The sequence below is a fragment of the Chelonoidis abingdonii genome, chromosome 1 (assembly GCF_003597395.2).
Source record: "Chelonoidis abingdonii isolate Lonesome George chromosome 1, CheloAbing_2.0, whole genome shotgun sequence".
Taxonomy (NCBI): Eukaryota; Metazoa; Chordata; order Testudines; family Testudinidae; genus Chelonoidis; species Chelonoidis abingdonii.
In genome coordinates, this window is record NC_133769.1 from 172,503,088 (window position 1) to 172,520,792 (window position 17,705).

General features: G+C 44.6%; 1 protein-coding gene across 1 annotated transcript in view; it reads left to right on the plus strand.

The window, feature by feature from the left end:
- The first annotated feature begins 6,682 nt into the window (after positions 1-6,682).
- PLCXD2 (phosphatidylinositol specific phospholipase C X domain containing 2) overlaps positions 6,683-17,705 on the plus strand; it is a 33,078-nt gene continuing 22,055 nt past the window's right edge. Inside the window, exon 1 of the mRNA XM_032804453.1 lies at positions 6,683-6,796. Coding sequence (XP_032660344.1) covers positions 6,712-6,796 — 85 coding nt within the window. The 5' untranslated portion in view covers positions 6,683-6,711. The remainder of the gene's footprint in view (positions 6,797-17,705) is intronic.

Below are 17,705 nucleotides of genomic sequence, written 5' to 3' on the forward strand. Positions count from 1 at the left end.
AAGTAGAGGCATTGTCAGCAGATCGAGGGACATGATCATTCCCCTCTATTTGAAATTGGTAAGGCCTCATCTGAAGCATTGTGTCCAGTTTTGGGCCCCAAACTACAAGAAGGATGTGGAAAAATTGGAAAGAATCCAGCAGAAGGCGACAAAAATGATTAGGGGGCTGGAGCACATGACTTCTGAGGAGAGGCTGAGGGAACTGGGATTGTTTAGTCTGCGGAAGAGAAGAATAGGGAGGGGGGATTTGATAGCTGCTTTCAACTACCTGAAAGGGGGTTTCAAAGAGGCTGGATCTAAACTGTTCTCAGTGGTACCAGATGATAGAACAAGGAATAATGGTCTCAAGTTGCAGTGGGGGAGGTTTAGGCTGGATATTAGGAACAACTTTTTCACTAGGAGGGAGATGAAGCACTGGAATGGGTTACCTAGGGAGGTGATGGAATCTCCTTCCTTAGAGGTTTTTAAGTTCATTCTTGACAAAGCCCTGGCTGGGATGATTTAGTTGGGGATTGGTTCTGCTTTGAGCAGGGGGTTGGACTAGATGACCTCCTGAGGTCCCTTCCAACCCTGATATTCTATGATTCTGCTGACATCCTCCCTGATTTGATCACCATTTCCTTTTTGGCCTAGGCCATGCCCAGATACTGATGGCTTTTGTTCCAGTTCTGTTGTTGAGCCGATGCAAAAGAGGAACGAAAGTGTCGCTTATTCCTATTGCTATACTGTCTGGACATTATTTGACCAGTTGTGGGGCAGCGCTGTGTGGGGTCAGCTTTTTTTCACATGCAACTGTTCCCCTTGCTGATTGACATTGCAATAGTAGGATGGTCAGAGGGTCAGAAAAACATGCAGATATTAAAATGTACTACATAAGAATGACTTCTTTTTATTTAGGCCTCAGCTACCACTGGGACAGAAGGAGGAATCAAACAGTAAGGGGAAGCAGGCATGATGTGCACTACTTTACTCAGAGACCAAATAATCAGGGGTGGCTCCAGGCCCGTGCTTGGGGCAGCAAGCTGCTGGGGGGTGCTCTGCTGGCGCCGTGAGGGCAGCAGGCAGGCCGCCTTCGGTAGCGTGTCTGCGGAGGGTCCGCTGGTCCCGTGGCTTCAGAGGACCTCCCGCAGGCATGCCTGTGGAGGGTCCGCTGGTCCCACTGAAGCCGTGGGACCAGTGGACCCTCCACAGGCAAACCGCCGAAAGCAATCTGTCTGCCGTGCTTGGGGCAGCAAAGTGCCTAGAGCCGCCCCTGCAAATAATAATAATTATCACTGTGAAACTTACATAAAACAAGTTTCTAAGTTGTGTAAAACACAACTTTGATCCAGAAAGTAAAGGTCCTGCTTTCTACTAATGCCTGATTCGGCCCATTTTTACAAGCCAATTTTGCAGGAGAAGAGTTTGGGACTCTGAACTGTGGTATCTGACTTCTATTTTGTTTCTGCTGTTTGCACAGTGCCCTTCAGAAAAAGCCTACAACATACTTGCTCAAGCATCTGGGTCCTGCTGCATGAGGAGTTAAATCTATCAGATTTGCCAAATGTGCATCTCTATGCAGATTTGCCAAATATGCATAGAGCAATAAATAAATAAAAAGGCAGAGATGAAGCAGAGTGCAAGTACTTCACAGAAGACAGGCACCTGGCTGACCTCCAAGCTGACCAGCACCAATGAAAAAAAAATGTAACCGTTGGGGTTCAGAATTCAGGCTACATGAGGCTTTTTGGGAGCCTCTGTGGCAACACATGAGACTCCGAAGAAGAAATGGTGCCAGATCTCAAAAGTTACAAGCATTAAGTGGAGGAACTGCAGGGTTGGCCTAGTGTCTGGAATATAGAGAATGTGAAGCATTATATAAGTATTTTTAAGTGAACCTCAACTCCCTCCCATGATGATGGGTAGGTACACACTATATCAGTGATACAGGCGAAGAAAACGGTGACTTGTCTGAGGTCACACAGCAGTGGGATGGTAGAAAAGGTTTTAGAATCAACAATCGGTGAATTCCAGACTGTGCTTGTTCCCTGGAGGCTATGCTGCTTGAGGGGAGAGCAGGAGTCTACTTAGATGACTTATATAGTGAGGAATAATACAATATTTAGGATTTGCCTCTTGTTTTGGAAATAGTTTGCTTTATCAGAGGCCCAGGAGTGGCTCCAGGCCCCAGCACGCCAAGCGCGTGATTGGGGCAGCATGCTGCGGGGCAGCATGCTGCAGGGGGCGCTCTGCTGGTCGCTGGGAGGGCGGCAGGCAGGCTGCCTTCGGTGGCATGCCTGCGGAGGGTCCTCTGGTCCCGCGGCTCCACCGAAGCCATGGGACCAGCGGACCCTCTGCAGGCACGCCTGCGGGAGTTCCACTGGAGCCATGGGACCAGCGACCAGCAGAGCACCCCATGCGGCATGACGCCATGCTTAGGGCAGCAAAATGTCTAGAGCCGTCCCTGCACAGGCCCAAGAGAGGCTCTGGAAGATGACCTGGGAGGACAGCCAGGAAGGATATCTAAGACGTTGCAAGAACTCAGTTGGATCTGAATATGAGAGAGCCAACCAGGATGACTAGCAAGAAAGATATTTCTTTGTTACCTGGCTTATACAGCACAGTACTCTAACACACACTCATATTAACAGCTGCTAAGAAAATTGCTAAGGATTTAAATTTAGCATGTGCTTTAACTGATTGCACTATGATCTGAGTTATCTGGAGGTATGTTTTATTGTGCCCACAGAAACAAAGTCTTGAAGTCTGAAAAGATTTATTGTGGCTGAGGCAGGGATTGAAATGGACATGAAGGCCTTCATGACCATAAAAGCCTTGTTTTCATTATTAAAAATGTATGTTGTTAGTAAACAATTATGAAGAGTTGAGTTAGCCAGCACAGTGCTGACCATGACTTTGGCACTGTAGACAGTGTTGTCAGCTAGTTGTGCTGCATGATGCTAAACATGGGTTAGCCAATTCTATACTGACCACAGTGTCCTGATCAGTATCATGTGAGTTGATTCAACTTTGCATAGTTGTGTTGTAACGATATAAAATTTTGTACTGAGGACACGCCAATAGCAAAACATTTTATAGAATTTCTATGTGCTTTTTCTTATAGGTTTCCCATTCCCCCGCCCAGCTGTGTAGCAGGTAAGTGTGGTTTGAGAGAGGCTCTGAAAATGGAAAGCGTGGAAGGCAATGTTATTGAGTGTGGGGCTGCCTGTAGCCAACTCTGATCTTGACGATGCAGGTACTGCTGGCTCTGGCTGCATTAAATAACTGTTGTGTGTAAGACAGTGTGGTCTTGCCTCATTCATTCCCATTCTCCTGAAGCTGAAAAATGATATTCCAAACAGCCCTATTAGTGTACATATGTACCAATCTACTTGTTTGATATCTGAATAGAATATATTTGAATTTTATACAAGATGGACTATTTCTTGCCTAGTAACTTGATCTATGCACATTTATTCCATCTCTGTTAGGTTTTTGGACTCCTCAGATAGCTGAGTGGGTTTCATTGTTGAATATTCAGAGAATAATTACTGCACAGGGGGCGGGGGGGGGGAATGACGATAAAGGGATGAAGCTTTTGGTGAATGATGGATGAAAGGCCCTTGGCATATAGTACTTGCAAGTGATTCTGATATCAGTATCAATAGGTATTTGCATTATGGCAGCCTGTGGCTATGTCTACCCTGGACTGGGAAGTTTAATTCCAAAAGCAATGTGAAGCTTTATCAGATGCTCTTCCATGAGCTAGATGGATATGCTCACTTCAGTTTGTATCTTGAATGTGTCTGCATCTATTTCACTATTTAAAAGAAGAATTAATACTTTATTATTTGAAACTGCAGTGAAAGTACAATTTGACACAGTACCATGTAATTTGCAAACACTTGGAAGGTGGTAAGGTGATAGGGAATAGCCAGCATGGATTTGTAAAGAACAAATCATGTCAAACGAACCTGATAGCTTTCTTTGATAGGATAACGAGTCTTGGGATAAGGGAGAAGCGGTGATGTGTGGTATACCTAGACTTTAGTAAGGCATTTGATATAGTCTCTCATGATATTCCTTATCGATAAACTAGGCAAATACAATTTAGATGGGGCTACTATAAAGGTGGGGCATAACTGGCTGGATAACCATACTCAGAGAGTAGTTATTAATGGCTCCAATCCTGCTGGAAAGGTATAACAAGTGGGTTCCGCAGGGGTCTGTTTTTGGACCGGCTTTGTTTAATATCTTCATCAATGACTTTAAATGTTGGCATAGAAAATACGCTTATTAAGTTTGCAGACGATACCAAACTGGGAGGGATTGCCAAACTGCTTTGGAGGACAGGGTCAAAAATTCAAAATGATCTGACAAATTGGAGAAATAGTCTGAGGTAAACCAGATGAAGTTCAATAAAGACAAATGCAAAGTGCTCCACTTAGGAAGGAACAATCAGTTTCACACATACAGACTGGAAGAGACTGTTTAGGAAGGAGTAAGGCAGAAAGAGATCTAGGAGTCATAGTGGACCACAAGCTAAATATGAGTCAACAGTGTGATACTGTTGCAAAAAAGCAAACGTGATTCTGGGATGCATTAACAGTTGTGTTGTAAACAAGACACGAGAAGTCATTCTTCCGCTCTACTCTGCGCTGGTTAGGCCTTCAACGGAGTATTGTGTCCAGTTCTGGGCACCACATTTCAAAAACGATGTGGCAAATTGGAGAAGGGTCCAGAGAAGAGCAACAAGAATGATTAAAGGTCTTGAGAACATGACTATGAAGGAAGGCTGAAAAAAATTGGGTTTTTTAGTTTGGAAAAGAAGAAGACTGAGAGGGGACATGATAGCAGTTTTCAGGTATCTAAAAGGGTATCATCAGGAGGAGGGAGAAAACTTTGTTCATCTTAGCCTCTAATGATAGAACAAGAAGCAATGGGCTTAAACTGCAGCAAGGGAGATTTAGGTTGGACATTAGGAAAAAGTTCCTAACTGTCAGGGTAGTTAAACACTGGAATAAATTGCCTAAGGAGATTGCGGAATTCCCATCTCTGGAGATATTTAAGAGTAGTTAGATAAATGTCTATCAGGGATGGTCTAGACAGTATTTGGTCCTGCCATGAGGGCAGTGGACTGGACTCGATGACCTCTCGAGGTCCCTTCCAGTCCTAGAGTCTATGAATCTATGAATTTGTTTTCCTTTGTTAGGATGGAGAGCTGGGCAAGATTTTCTAATCCTGCAAAAATCTGAGATTCCAAATATTTTTTCTTTCTGCAGTGGGATGAAAGAAGCCCTCTTGAAGTTGTAATGAAAATGAGAGAGGGAGGAGGAAGAAGAAACCAACCCCTCCTGAATAGCCAATTGCTCAGGGTCAGGCCATTCATTTGGAGGTTTGGTGATCCAGGCTCAAATCCCTGCTTCATGTCAGGAAACTGAGTTTGAGTCTCTATCCTTCCTCCTCCTACCTCTGTGAGTGCTCGAATCACTGGGTATGACCAGGGGTGTAATCCCTACTGTTTTTGAGAGCAAAAGTCCTTCATGATGCATAAGTCCCAGAAGGCTGTTTCCACCTCCTATCTTGTGGCATTGACTATTTGGTGTTTCTCTGACTCTCCCGTTGGACCTGTTCCACTTTGTATAACCTACCAAACAGAGACTAACTCTATAGCCCAGTGGTTGTGTGTAATCGGGCGCACAAGGGACTTGAAACTCCTTCTCCCTCACCCTCGGGGAGTGTCCTAACCCATGGTTTGTTTTTTGTTTTTTTTTTTGGGGGGGGGGGGAGTGGAAGGAAGGGCTTATTTTTGTTTGCCCTTTCTTTTTACCAGAAATGCCAGCCTGTACCTGAGAAACATTTCCCCTCTCCTCCACCTCCCAAAAAGAAAAAGATAGATTGATATTGCCACATTCACACACAGTTGCGATATTGACAAATAAAGCATGTTCTTATGACCACCCCCAGGACAGCTCTGCTCATGTCTCCCCTAGGCACGTTTTCCTAGGTTTGGAGATTTCTTACCAAGTATGAAGTTGGGCTGTCAGAGCCATTTCCCCCCCTTTCTTCTTTAAATCCCTTGCTTGTACTTGTTGGTTGAGCTACAGGCGGTTCTTTTAAAATGCGGGGGGTGGGGCTTCCACCCCGTCTCAGGCCCTCCTGCCGCAGTCCGAAGCCGAGCCAGCTGCTGGGCGGAGGCAAATCTTCCCCTCCCCAGGCGTTCAGTCTGACCTTGACAAATCGCCTCTAACTTGTCCTGCAAAGCTGATCACTGCGCAGCCAGAGGGCAGCAAGGCTGCTCGCGTCTCGCCTTCTCCCGGGTGCTGGGCGGGGGCTCGCAGCTGCAGCCTGGCGTGCCCTGGGCAGAGCCAGAGGATGTTTGCCAAGGGGGCTGGGCGCTGGTAGCGGGCCAGCGGGTTTATACCTAGCCGCGGCCGGGGAGGAGCAGAGCACCTGTTACATAAGCCGGGAGCGGGCCCCTGTGCCGTGTGATTCCGCTCCCGGCGGGGAGGCGCGGGCAGGGCATGTCCGCCGGAGGTGGGGGCGCGGTGCGAAGTTGCGCGCAGCCAGGGCTGCTGAGGGGACTGGTGCCCACGCGGCGGCAGGAGGCGGAGGCGGCCCCGGGAGAGGCGAAGGGCGGGCGGCCCCAGGGGAGCTGGTGGCAGCGGGCGAGCCCCGCGGTAGCCGCCCGCCCTCCCCGCGAGCAGGCAGCCCCCGCGAAGCGGCGGGAGGATGGCAGAAGGCAGCAATGCAGACTGGATGGGCTCCCTCACCCCCGCCCTGAGCGCCTTCCCGCTGGCCCATCTGGCCATCCCAGGTAACGCGTCCTCTGCGCGCCTGGCTCGCCGCCGGGATGAGCCCTGCGGGGCGGCCAGGGGCGTGAGGTGCCCCGGGAGGGACAGCGCGCGGGTTAAAGCCCCCAGGCAGTAACGTGCCCATGTCCCGCGCTTGCCAGCTACGGGCGGGGGATGCTGGGGTCCTGTGGCGGGGCGGGTTGTTCTGGGGCGCGCTCGGTGCTGCCCAGGGGGTGTCCAGGAGAAAGGGCAGCGCGGAGGAGGGAGCCCATTCCCTGGTGTGCCAGCCCGAGACTGGCTGGGAATCGCTCAGGGCAAGGGGTTCCCGATGGGCTCTTCCTCCCGGGACAAGTTTTGGCGCCCGAACTGGTTGGTTGACAAGAAACACTGCAAGCCTCGGGGCTGGAAGGGGGCCGTGTCGTGTGAACGCACCTGCGGATTGGGGGAGAGAGCCTGATTGTTTTGGGGGCTCACCCCAAGACAAAGCTCCTGTGCGAGTTACGCTGTTTTTATCACCCAGGTCTAGGAGGTGTGAGTACCCCCGAATTACCTTCGCTATAGGCTTGGCTGGGGGTTGTTTCTGTTTGGTTTGAAACAACCATACCCAGTGTTGGTTGCCACTTGCTGCAAAGCGTGTGGTTAGCTAGGATAAAATTTAATGTCCTGGGTTATTTTACCACCTTCTGCTCTGGGGTCAGCTGATCACCAGCTGAGGTCAAGAAACATTCTCTCCTCCCATGCACTTCTATGTTTACACAAGGGAGTAAATTATTGAGGAGGGAGTGACCTTCCCTCGGAAGCTACTGGTGGAGCCAGGATGCCGGACTAGATGAATCATTGTTCTGCTCTGCTAATGCCTGTGTCTGAACACCTTCCGGAACTGAGCAACCCGTAATCTATGAGATCGATTGACTGACATTCAATTTGGGATCTATGTCTCATCTATAGGTAGTAAAATAGAAATGAAGCAGTCTAGCACTTGAGTCTTTCTACTGAAAGCTATATAGGAATTGTGGAGACCACTGTGCCATCAAGTCCGGTACCTATTGCTGACCATAGCCAGTACCGTCTGCTTCAGAGGATTGTCATACAGTAACACTGGAGTTTACACCAATCCCCCCAATAGTTAGAAGTTGGTTTATGCCCTGAAACATGAGTTTGTATCCCTTGTAATGTTGTTTGTTGTTCTGATATTTATTATGACAAGTCTGGGATATTCTTGTTATCCAAGTAAAATGTACTATGTGCGGGTGGGACCGGGGGGAGGAGAGGGGAGAAAACGACAGTAATTTGCATGAAAACACTAAATCTCCCTTCAGTTTGTCAGAAATAGAATTTCAGCAATGTAAAGCAAGTTTTTCTGTTTTAAATAAAGGTTTTAATACTTAAATTTAAGTGAGGAATAAAAAGAGATTTGATGTCTATTATAACAGGAGTTATATTTTTACATGGTTTAAGCAAGATTTTTTTTTCTTTCGGTGGTAAAAATTGTGTCTGAATTCTGTTTGTTTATATAAACATATATATATATATAAACAAACAGAATTCAGACACAATTTTTACCACCGAAAGAAAAAAAAATCTTGCTTAAACCATGTAAAAATATAACTCCTGTTATAATGTATATACTATCTGACTTTTTTTAAAGTAGCATGGGGGACTCTCACTCTCTGGTGGGATTTGTGGGATCTATGTTTTTTGCAAGAAGATGCAGGATAAAAATGCAAGAAACAATGTGGGCATGGGTGGGAGTGAGTATTGCAGGGCGGGACGGGAATGGGGTTTTAAAAAAATAGTCCTGTGCAGGGCTCTGGTTGGGTACTCAGATCCTGTGGAAATTCAGTGAGATTTGGCAGGATGCAAGCTTCCTTAAACTGTTTCAGAAATCTCAGCCTGACCTTAGTCCCTTCTAGTTTTTGTGAAGAGTTCATGAGTCAATCCTGGCTTTCTTCAAATTTATCAGTCATTCATAAGTACTGGCCAGACACTTAGCCCAAATAACTTTAGGCTTACATGTGAGGTCATACAACATTTGCTTCCACTATTCATATTGTGTGTTTGGCTGCCAAAGTCACAAGTTAGTATTTATGTTCCCGAATGACCTCAAAGCTTTTAAAACAACTAATAATTTACTTTTGTGAAGTATTTTTCAAATGAATTAATCACTCATGCTAAAAATAATGAAACCTGGAACTGAAAAACATTTTCATTGACGCTTGGTGGCTATGCAAAATTAAATACATATGAATGACAAGTAATATAACCCCATCTGTCACAGCAAACTAGTGCTTAGACTTTTTATGTAAACAGCAGTGCGTCTGTCATCTTCCTAGCCTTTGACCAGCTCTAGTCCAAGTGAGAGGCGTAGGTGGCTTCTGTTTGTAAAATAGAAGGAAAAAACTCGAGAGAGAAACCACAGCAAACACCACATTCAGGAGCTAAACCTTTCTAGGACTGGCAATGTCTAAAATGGAGTCCAAATATTTAATCAAGTCAGGTTTTGTAAAGATGAATTCTAGTATTGATATCTGTTTCAGATATGGGAACAGGTGTGAATTTCAAACGGAGATTCAAGCTCTGGAAGAATTGGTATTTATCTGTACTGCCTTCCCTGTCTGCTCCCATACTCTAATACCTTTAATGTTACTTTTGAAATATATTTCTCATGTTGCTAGGTAGGACTGGAAGCAAGCTGGGGTGATACTTAATTATTAATGCTTATGCTGTGCTTAGCCCTGGGCAATACTGATGAGTAATGTAAAAATCATCCCTGCTGCATATATTCATTAGTCATTCAATATGAATGCTTTATAGTACAGACTAGTTATGTTGTTCTGTAGAGAAAAGGTCACAATGTAATTGTAAGTCAGCTCAATATTTTTTTTATTCAGCAGACTCAAGAATAGTGGTTGCCATTAAAATATTGTCTCTTATCCCTATTTTACAATTGCACAGTGTGACAAAGTTCCTCCTCTACCTTGATGGGTCCTGCGCTTATTGGCGGATTTTTTCACCTTAGTGATCTTCCCTTCTTGTGGAACCCACAGTTTGGGTCAGCTCCTCCTGTGTCTGATCAGGAGTTGGGAGGTTTGGGGGGAACCCGGGCCCGCCCTCTACTCCAGGTTCCAGCCCAGGGCCCTGTGGATCGCAGCTGTCTATAGTGCCTCCTGTAACAGCTGCATGACAGCTACAACTCTCTGGGCTACTTCCCCATGGCCTCCTCCAAACATCTTCTTTATCCTCACCACAAGACCTTCCTCCTGGTGGTGTCTGATAACACTTGTTTCTCCTCAATCCTCCAGCAGTAGTAACTCTCTCACTCTCAGCTTGGTCTTTTCTTGCTCCCAGCTCCTCACACCACACTCCTTCTCCTCTGGCTCTCTCTGCTGACTGGAGTGAGCTCCTTTTTAAAACCCAGGTGCCCTGATTAGCCTGCCTTGATTGGCTGCAGGTGTTCTAATTAAAGTAGCTATCTCTACTGCCTTCTAGAAAGGTCTTAATTGGCTCCAGGTGCCTTGATTAACCTGGAGCAACTGCCATTTGGTACCAGGGTACTAGGGATTTGTTTAGCCTGGGGCTGACATACCTGTTTCTCAGTACTTTACTGTAGCCATCTGGCCTTGCCCCATCACAACAGTCCATTGTACTAATAATCCAGCTCTTATGTAGCACTTTTCATCTGTAGATGCCACAGCACTTTATAAAGCAGGTCAGTATCATCATCCCCATTTTACAGAGGGAGAAACTGAGGTTCAAGAAAAGGAAGTAACTTGTCCAAAGTCACCCAGCAGGCCAATGGCAGAGCCAGGAATTGAGCCCAAGTCCCCTGAGACTGTAAAGATTTTAGTGGTAACTGCTATAGACTGTTCCTTATGGTATTTCATTTTTGGACTCTGCTCAAGTGCAGCACTGCCAAGTTCCTTGCAATAGTCTCCTAAAGCCATCATAACTTCCCCGGTATGTATGTTGTGGCAAATTCATTGAAGTTCTAGACATTTTCATGGGAAGCCTTTGGTGTGTGCTCTGGGAGATGCAAACCCATGGAGTCTTAAGCCACTGGGACATGAGGCACTCTAACTGCAACTGCCATGATGCACCAGAGCAGCTCAGCAAGATGCAGTTCACTGATGAACTGACCCAAAACAAAACATTTTGGTTCATGACTTTATCATAATGTGTCATTTTACCAAAAACCTCCAAACCAAATATTTTGACACTTCCAAATCCATCTGCTCTGGAATTTTCCATTCCACAAACGTTTTCCCCAAAATTTTCACCCTTGTAAGTGACAAAAACAAACAGAAGTTTATCAGGAGACAGAAATTCTAATTTTCAACCAGCTATAGCAGTGGTAATATGCGATGATAATAATACTAACAACAATGAAGATGCTGCTTAGATGTGTTCAGCACATGTGCCTCCCAAAGGTTGCAGGCAGGATATGCACCTGCTGTGCTATTCAGTGTATTGGATGTGTCATAACTGTCTTATTAATTTCAGTCAAGTGTTGTGAATGGATATTGGCAGCATGGTAGTTGCAGCAGAGGAACCAGAAAAGTTAATGATGGTAGCCTTGGAAACTCCAACATGCTGTACGTTTCCTCATCGTAAGACAGACTTTCTGTCTTTCTTGAAACCTTCACATTGTGGATATGGTGATGGTGAAAGTTGACAGCTAGACACAGTTGCCTGTCATGTAGCCTGTGAATACAGAAGACAGGGAGGGAGTGTGAAGGGAAGGGAAGAGTGGAAAATTCAAATGGACAGCAGCACTCCACAAATTGTTTGTTTTGTTTTCCATTTCCATCCTACCAAACTTTTGTATGAAATAGAGTATAATCAATGATAAAGCAGCCTGTAAAGGAGCCAAGGCAAGTCAACAGCAGCAGGCAAGAAAAGGATCACTTCATGGATCAACATTCCAGCAGTTGACAGCAATGATTGGGTTCATTAAGTAATATTGACTAAGGATCATGACATGGAGGGAGGCTTTATTAATCTAAATGAGAAATACACATTTCTGCTCCATGTGATGTTGATGAGGAATAGCTGCCTTGGAAGAGTAACTCTCCTTTTTGGAGAGCTGGGGACAAGGGTCTCTGAGAACATAAGGATTTGGACCTGCTGAGATCTTGTTTAGTATGTTTAAAATAATGTTGCATTTTTTCACAGAATCATGACATTTCTTTAGCAAAAGAGACTCCATTGTTTGGGACTTTCCAAACCAGACAGGACAAAATGCTGGAAAATGTCTGTGGGGAACAAACCTGCAAAGACTTGGAGTGGGCTACATAACTGAAAGATCTAAGCACCTTCAACATATATTAAAAATAAAAACATTCCATTAAAAAAACAAATTAGTTTCTAACAAGAGCAACAAACCAAACAGCCAATACTCTAGAAAGAAATCAAGTCAAACAGTAAAGTCCAGGGCTCTTCATGCTAACAGTACATGCTACCAGTAACCCTTTGATTTTAAATCAAGGGGGTACCTAATTTGAGTGCATTTGCTCTTCTCCCCCTCTGCCCCCAAACACCGTAGCTTTTGGGACTGCTTGTATTCAGTGTTTTAGAGAAGAGAGATGGAAAATTTCTGCACGAACAAGGGGATGTTTAATTAAACTGATAGCTGGAACATTCAAAATGTATGAAAATACATACTTTTACACACAACATACAGACAGCGGAGCTCAATTCTCAGATACTTGACAGTATTCAAAAAAGGATTAGACATTTATACAGAAAACAAAATATCCAAAGTTTTAACAATAAATGCTATCTTTAAAAATAGAAAAGGTTTAAGGTGGATTGACCCTGTTGCTTCAGGGCATAAGCTGGCCTCTTAACTATTGAGTGGGCTAGGAAGAAACATTCCCTGGGTACAGGTGATTGCCTGGTTCTGCCTCTGAAGCAACTGGTAATAACCACCTTTGGAGATGGACCAACAGTTTGATTCAGTATGGCAATTTCTGTGTTGATTTAACCTGCAATCAAGGTAGAGTGGGCCTTTGAGACATTTGAATCCAGATGTGGATTTTGACCTATGCTGCACAGCTTAGCTGTGTTCACCTTTGGAGTTTTGCTTAGGCTCTTCTCTTGCTTTTACGAAACACGAAACAGATCTGAAAGCCTGAAAACCATAACCATCAAGAATAAAATGCAGCACAATCTAGTATCATCCAGACAGAGGTGTGAGAGTCCTCGTTATGGTTCATTCCAAGGAAGATACCACTATACCTTTTTGTAGAGAGAGAGAAAAAAAATCACCCAAGATTAATTAACTCATCATTTTTAATGTATTTTGTGTTATACTTAAGGGGGCTAATTTTGCTGGAAAAAATTATTGTCAGTAAACTAATTCCTTTGAAAATAAGCCCATTTTAGTAAAAAATGCATCTAGGGCACATGAAGGTGAGTTTAAAATTGGCATTTTTGAAGGTTTTTTTTTTAACATGAATACAAAATATAAAAGAGTATTGTGCTGCTCAAAACAAAGTGACAAATGTTTCAGTGCAAAAATATATATATGAAAAATACCAGTGTTGTACACTTCTGTCCCCTTCTACCGCCTCCTAACAAAAATAATTTAACTTTTGTCTTTATTGGTATTCTTATTTTCTCTATTATAAATGTGAGAAGTGATATATCCGACAGTTTTGCTTGTGCTACATTAGTATTCACTGAACTACTATTCTAGCACAGTAAATAAACCTCCTTTTTAAAGAATTTGGTGAGAATATCTAATCATTGATGACTTGTTCATTTGACAAAATTCAGAGCAAGAGTGGGTATGATTTGTGGTGGTTGCACTTCCAATGAATTGTTTTTCTAAACAATTTCTCCAATATCACAGTTCAGATCTGACATCCTGGCTGCAGCCTGGGATCTTTGTCAGTATCTGTGGAATGGTTTAGCTGGATATATTATTGCTTCCCAGTTTCATCAGACTGACACAATTCTTTTTATTAGGACAGGCTGAACTTTCTGTTTATTCCCTGACACTCAAGTACTGTCTCCCCTTGCAGTCCTAAACACTTACTCAGATCATGATAAGCTGCTGGCCTACCCCGTTGTTCAAGGAGCCAGCAAAGCAAGCTAGCAGATGTTCACTTGAAACATTATTGAGCTGTTGGTTAGTCCAGCCTTCCGCACATTGGGTCATGGTAATGAGCAAAAGCATTGACTATTTTGTCCTTTAGATTAGGGGAATTCATTGCGTTTGGGTGATACCTTAGACTAGAGAATGAAGCACTAGGGCATTAACTTTGTCCTAGCTAGTATGTTTTGGCTCAGAAGCATTCACAGCAGATAGACTTGGTTTCACAGAAATTACAAATGGAAAAGACCTATTGTGCTCTTAGACCAAGTCCCACTGTGATCATTAACTGTAAAATCTTTTTCTATTGCACTGGTAGAATTTTAGCCTAAAAATTACATTCCTGATCATTATTTACCTGCTTTCTAAATCAAATTGTGGCTTCACTAGCAGGGATGCTTTAAAGCAGCACTCACCTTTTGAGTGCATCCTAGCAACGGGGGGCGGTACCACAGTCGTCCTCTTGTCCCTGGTGCTCTCTGCAGGCTGCCGGTCAACCTTTTTGGGTTTTCAGTGGCTTGGCCGTTTGGCCAACTCACAAAATCCAAGTGAACACCTTCCATGCTATTAAAGAGTCCTATAAATAAACAATCAATTTTCCCTCGCTAGGGTCTTCAGCCCCTTTGTTCAGGTGCCCAAATAAGCCCTGTCTCCTTTTAGGGGTTTTTGCCACTTTATCTGTGGCAGGGCAAAAGCCAGACCTGCCCACTTTCCAGGTTCCAACTCAGGGACCCTGCACACAACAGCCACCTCAAGCCTCCGTTGCTATTTCTATGGGCCTCTTCCTCCCGGGTCATCCCCTAGCTCAGGGCTGACATCCTCAGGTACTTTTCTCTCTGCAATCACAGCTGTATAAGTTCAGCAAGCCATTAACTCTGTCTAATGGTTGGTCTCCATTGGCCAGAGCCACCTCCTTCATGTCTCTGGTCGCAGCTAACAACTGCATAGCTAAGGCCTGGCAGCTCCTTTTATCTGGGCCAGCAGAGCCCTGACTGCTGTTGCTACCCCCTCTAGCCCTTGGCGTGCCTGGTCTCTCTAGCTTTCAAAATCGTTTCTCCACAGAGTCCTCTCTCAGCAAACTTGGAGGACCCACCTTTGCTGCTCTTTTCCTCACTGCTTCTTCCAGAGAGGTGTAATAAGACTATGAGGGCCCTATCAGGGAGTCACAAAGGCTGACTACACCCCATCACAATCAAATCCTTTCCCATATAATTTATGGAGTGGTCATAACTGTGCTGCAGAAAGAGAACTGGCTAGAAGGGCTGTGCATGGAATGCATTGGCTACATGGAATTCACAGACATAGTAACTTCTCGTGATCTCGTCATACCCAGAGAAGGACGTAACATCTGCAAGTACAATGTCTTGGGAGGTGTATTGTATCTCCTGCCTGGTATGGCTCCTCTACCCAGTGGAAATATTAAGTCTTGTAATTTTGACACACTTCTAGTGCTACTGTGTGCTTTTCTTTCTTTACTGTGCCCAAACTACTCATTAGTAATTTGAACTATATGTGATATTTGCTGGAGGCATTGTGCTTGCAAAGTGCTGAGGCAGGCATTGTGTTTAGAGATGAGAAGGCAGCTCTTCAGTTACTGGTTTGAAGGTGTGTCATGGCCCTTCCTATCGACCTGGTTTTAGACCACAAGCTGGTGCATGGGCTGGAGGTGCGCAAGGCTTTGATGTGCCTCAGCCATGTATTTAGTGTTTGGGATGCGTAAGGCCTTAGCCTTCACTATGACTCTCCTGCCCCTTGAAGTGAAGAAGCATAAGGATTTTGTTTTTCCACTGTGTTAGGAGGAGAAAAGTCTATGTACCTCCTGTCTCAGTCCTCTCCACCTTGTACATGCATTCAGGGATAACCAGGATCTTGCTTCTCTGGTTCTAAGCATCTAAAATAACCATAACATGGCTCAGTGATCATCATAGTGGCAGACTCCAAAGACTGATACTAGGATTTATGCAGCACCTGGAGACTGGTAAAGTCATAAAGAGTGCTGTTCAAAGGGCTGAGAGAGACAGATCCTAAGAAGCGATATATTTAGTCAAACTTAATTGCTGAAGGTAGCCTCCAAATTCCATTTCAAGTGCATTGTGGGAGGCCAGGGTAAGGTTAGCAGGCAAGGATAGAACCTAACACACTTGGATCTCAGTTCCTGATTGGGAACTATAGGCAGGGTTGGAATCTTTAGAAAGATGCCACTACATAAATAATGATACATACAAAAATACATTAAAAGAACATTGCTAAGATTGCAAAGTCAAGCACTCAAAAGGTAGGAGATAGCCAAATTAAGGTCAATTATGCAACCTTATCTTGCCACCACTCCTTCCTCCATGTGTACATATGCTTTATGATAGTTTTTAAGTGCCAGTTTCCTTGCCCAACCAGTCCTAGCCCTTCTGTCCACCCCCCACCAGTTTCCAGCCTCCACTGCTCTCCAGGCTTCTCTTCCCAGTCTCTTTGCCCAGCTACTCAGTCAGTTTCTGTCCCCCCATCTCTACTCCTTGCCTCCTCTGCATTCTAATCATGTGATTTCCTCCTCTATGCTGCTTGGATATCTGCAGGGGGATCATTGAGAATACCAGAGAGCGAGGTCCCTGCTCATAGGTCCAGTGCCTGGGCTCAACTTAGAGCAGCCATTACCTGGACAGTCTGACTTCACCCCTGTACTAGCCTTGGATTGGAGGAAGCATGCTCAGTCTACCCACACAACAGAGTTGTGAGTTGATGGAGCATGTTCAGTGAGACATTTTAGCTGCTAGAATCCGTCTCTAATGAACATGTGATTTTTTCAAAGGCTTATAACTTGGCCCAGTTTGAGGAGATTTTTACAGGGAGGGCAAAAGGCATATCCCTGTCAAAAAGGCCATCTCCTGCCAAATTTCAGAACCCGCTCCAAAGCATGGAGGTGCCCAAGTTGTTAAAAGAAAAAGTTGCTGGAATCTTTTAACACGCGCACAACTATGCGTTCTTAGATATGACTGAACAATTTTGGCTGAAATTTTCCAAAAAATGTTCAACCTGATGTAGACAACCCAGCCCCAACAATTAAAGTGTGGCAATATTATGAAGGGTCTTACAATGGGGAAAGTGTCAAGCAACCTTAATAGGCAATATTACCAGCACCACATATAATAAAGTGAGTGAGTATTACACAGAACATGAAGGGGTGTACTTTGGTTTATTGAATTCACAAGAAGCTGTTAAGGGAAAATAGTTCCAAGTTCTGAATGTATGCAATCATGAAAAAGAGGTCACAGTTGCATATGCTGCTCACAGAATGAGATGTGCATGACATACCTTAAATGGGTGCAAGTGTACACAAATATTTCAGCACCTCCCAAAGGTGGGTGTAGCCAAGATTATTTTGATGCATGTGTAATAGCTGACCAAAGTTCCCTGGGTGTCTTGTGTCTTAATTGGCTAAGTTAAATGAAAGTGTTAGCTAAGTGGAAACCAGGTTAAATTTTTAGGGTGAACTTGGAGACAGTGATTTGGGTTCTGTCTGTGAGACCTGGGACAAGTCACTTTCTGTGTGTCCGTTTCCCCATCTTCATTTATGAGACCGTTTTTGCCCATGAAAATTTGGCCCTCAAAGAGAAGTAGGTGACCTTCACCCTGTGGCCCCATGCAAGGAGGGAGCAAATTGAAACGGCAGCAGGTCCCTATAGGGGTCCTGATGGAATGGACTGCTGACTGAGGGGATAATGTCATTGAATCAGTGCATAGACAGCTGAACTGACCATCTGTTAGGTTAAAGTTTGGACTCATGTGACAGGTGAAGCATATGAGATTGAAAAAAAAGATCAAAAATAGAGGATGTACGGCTAACT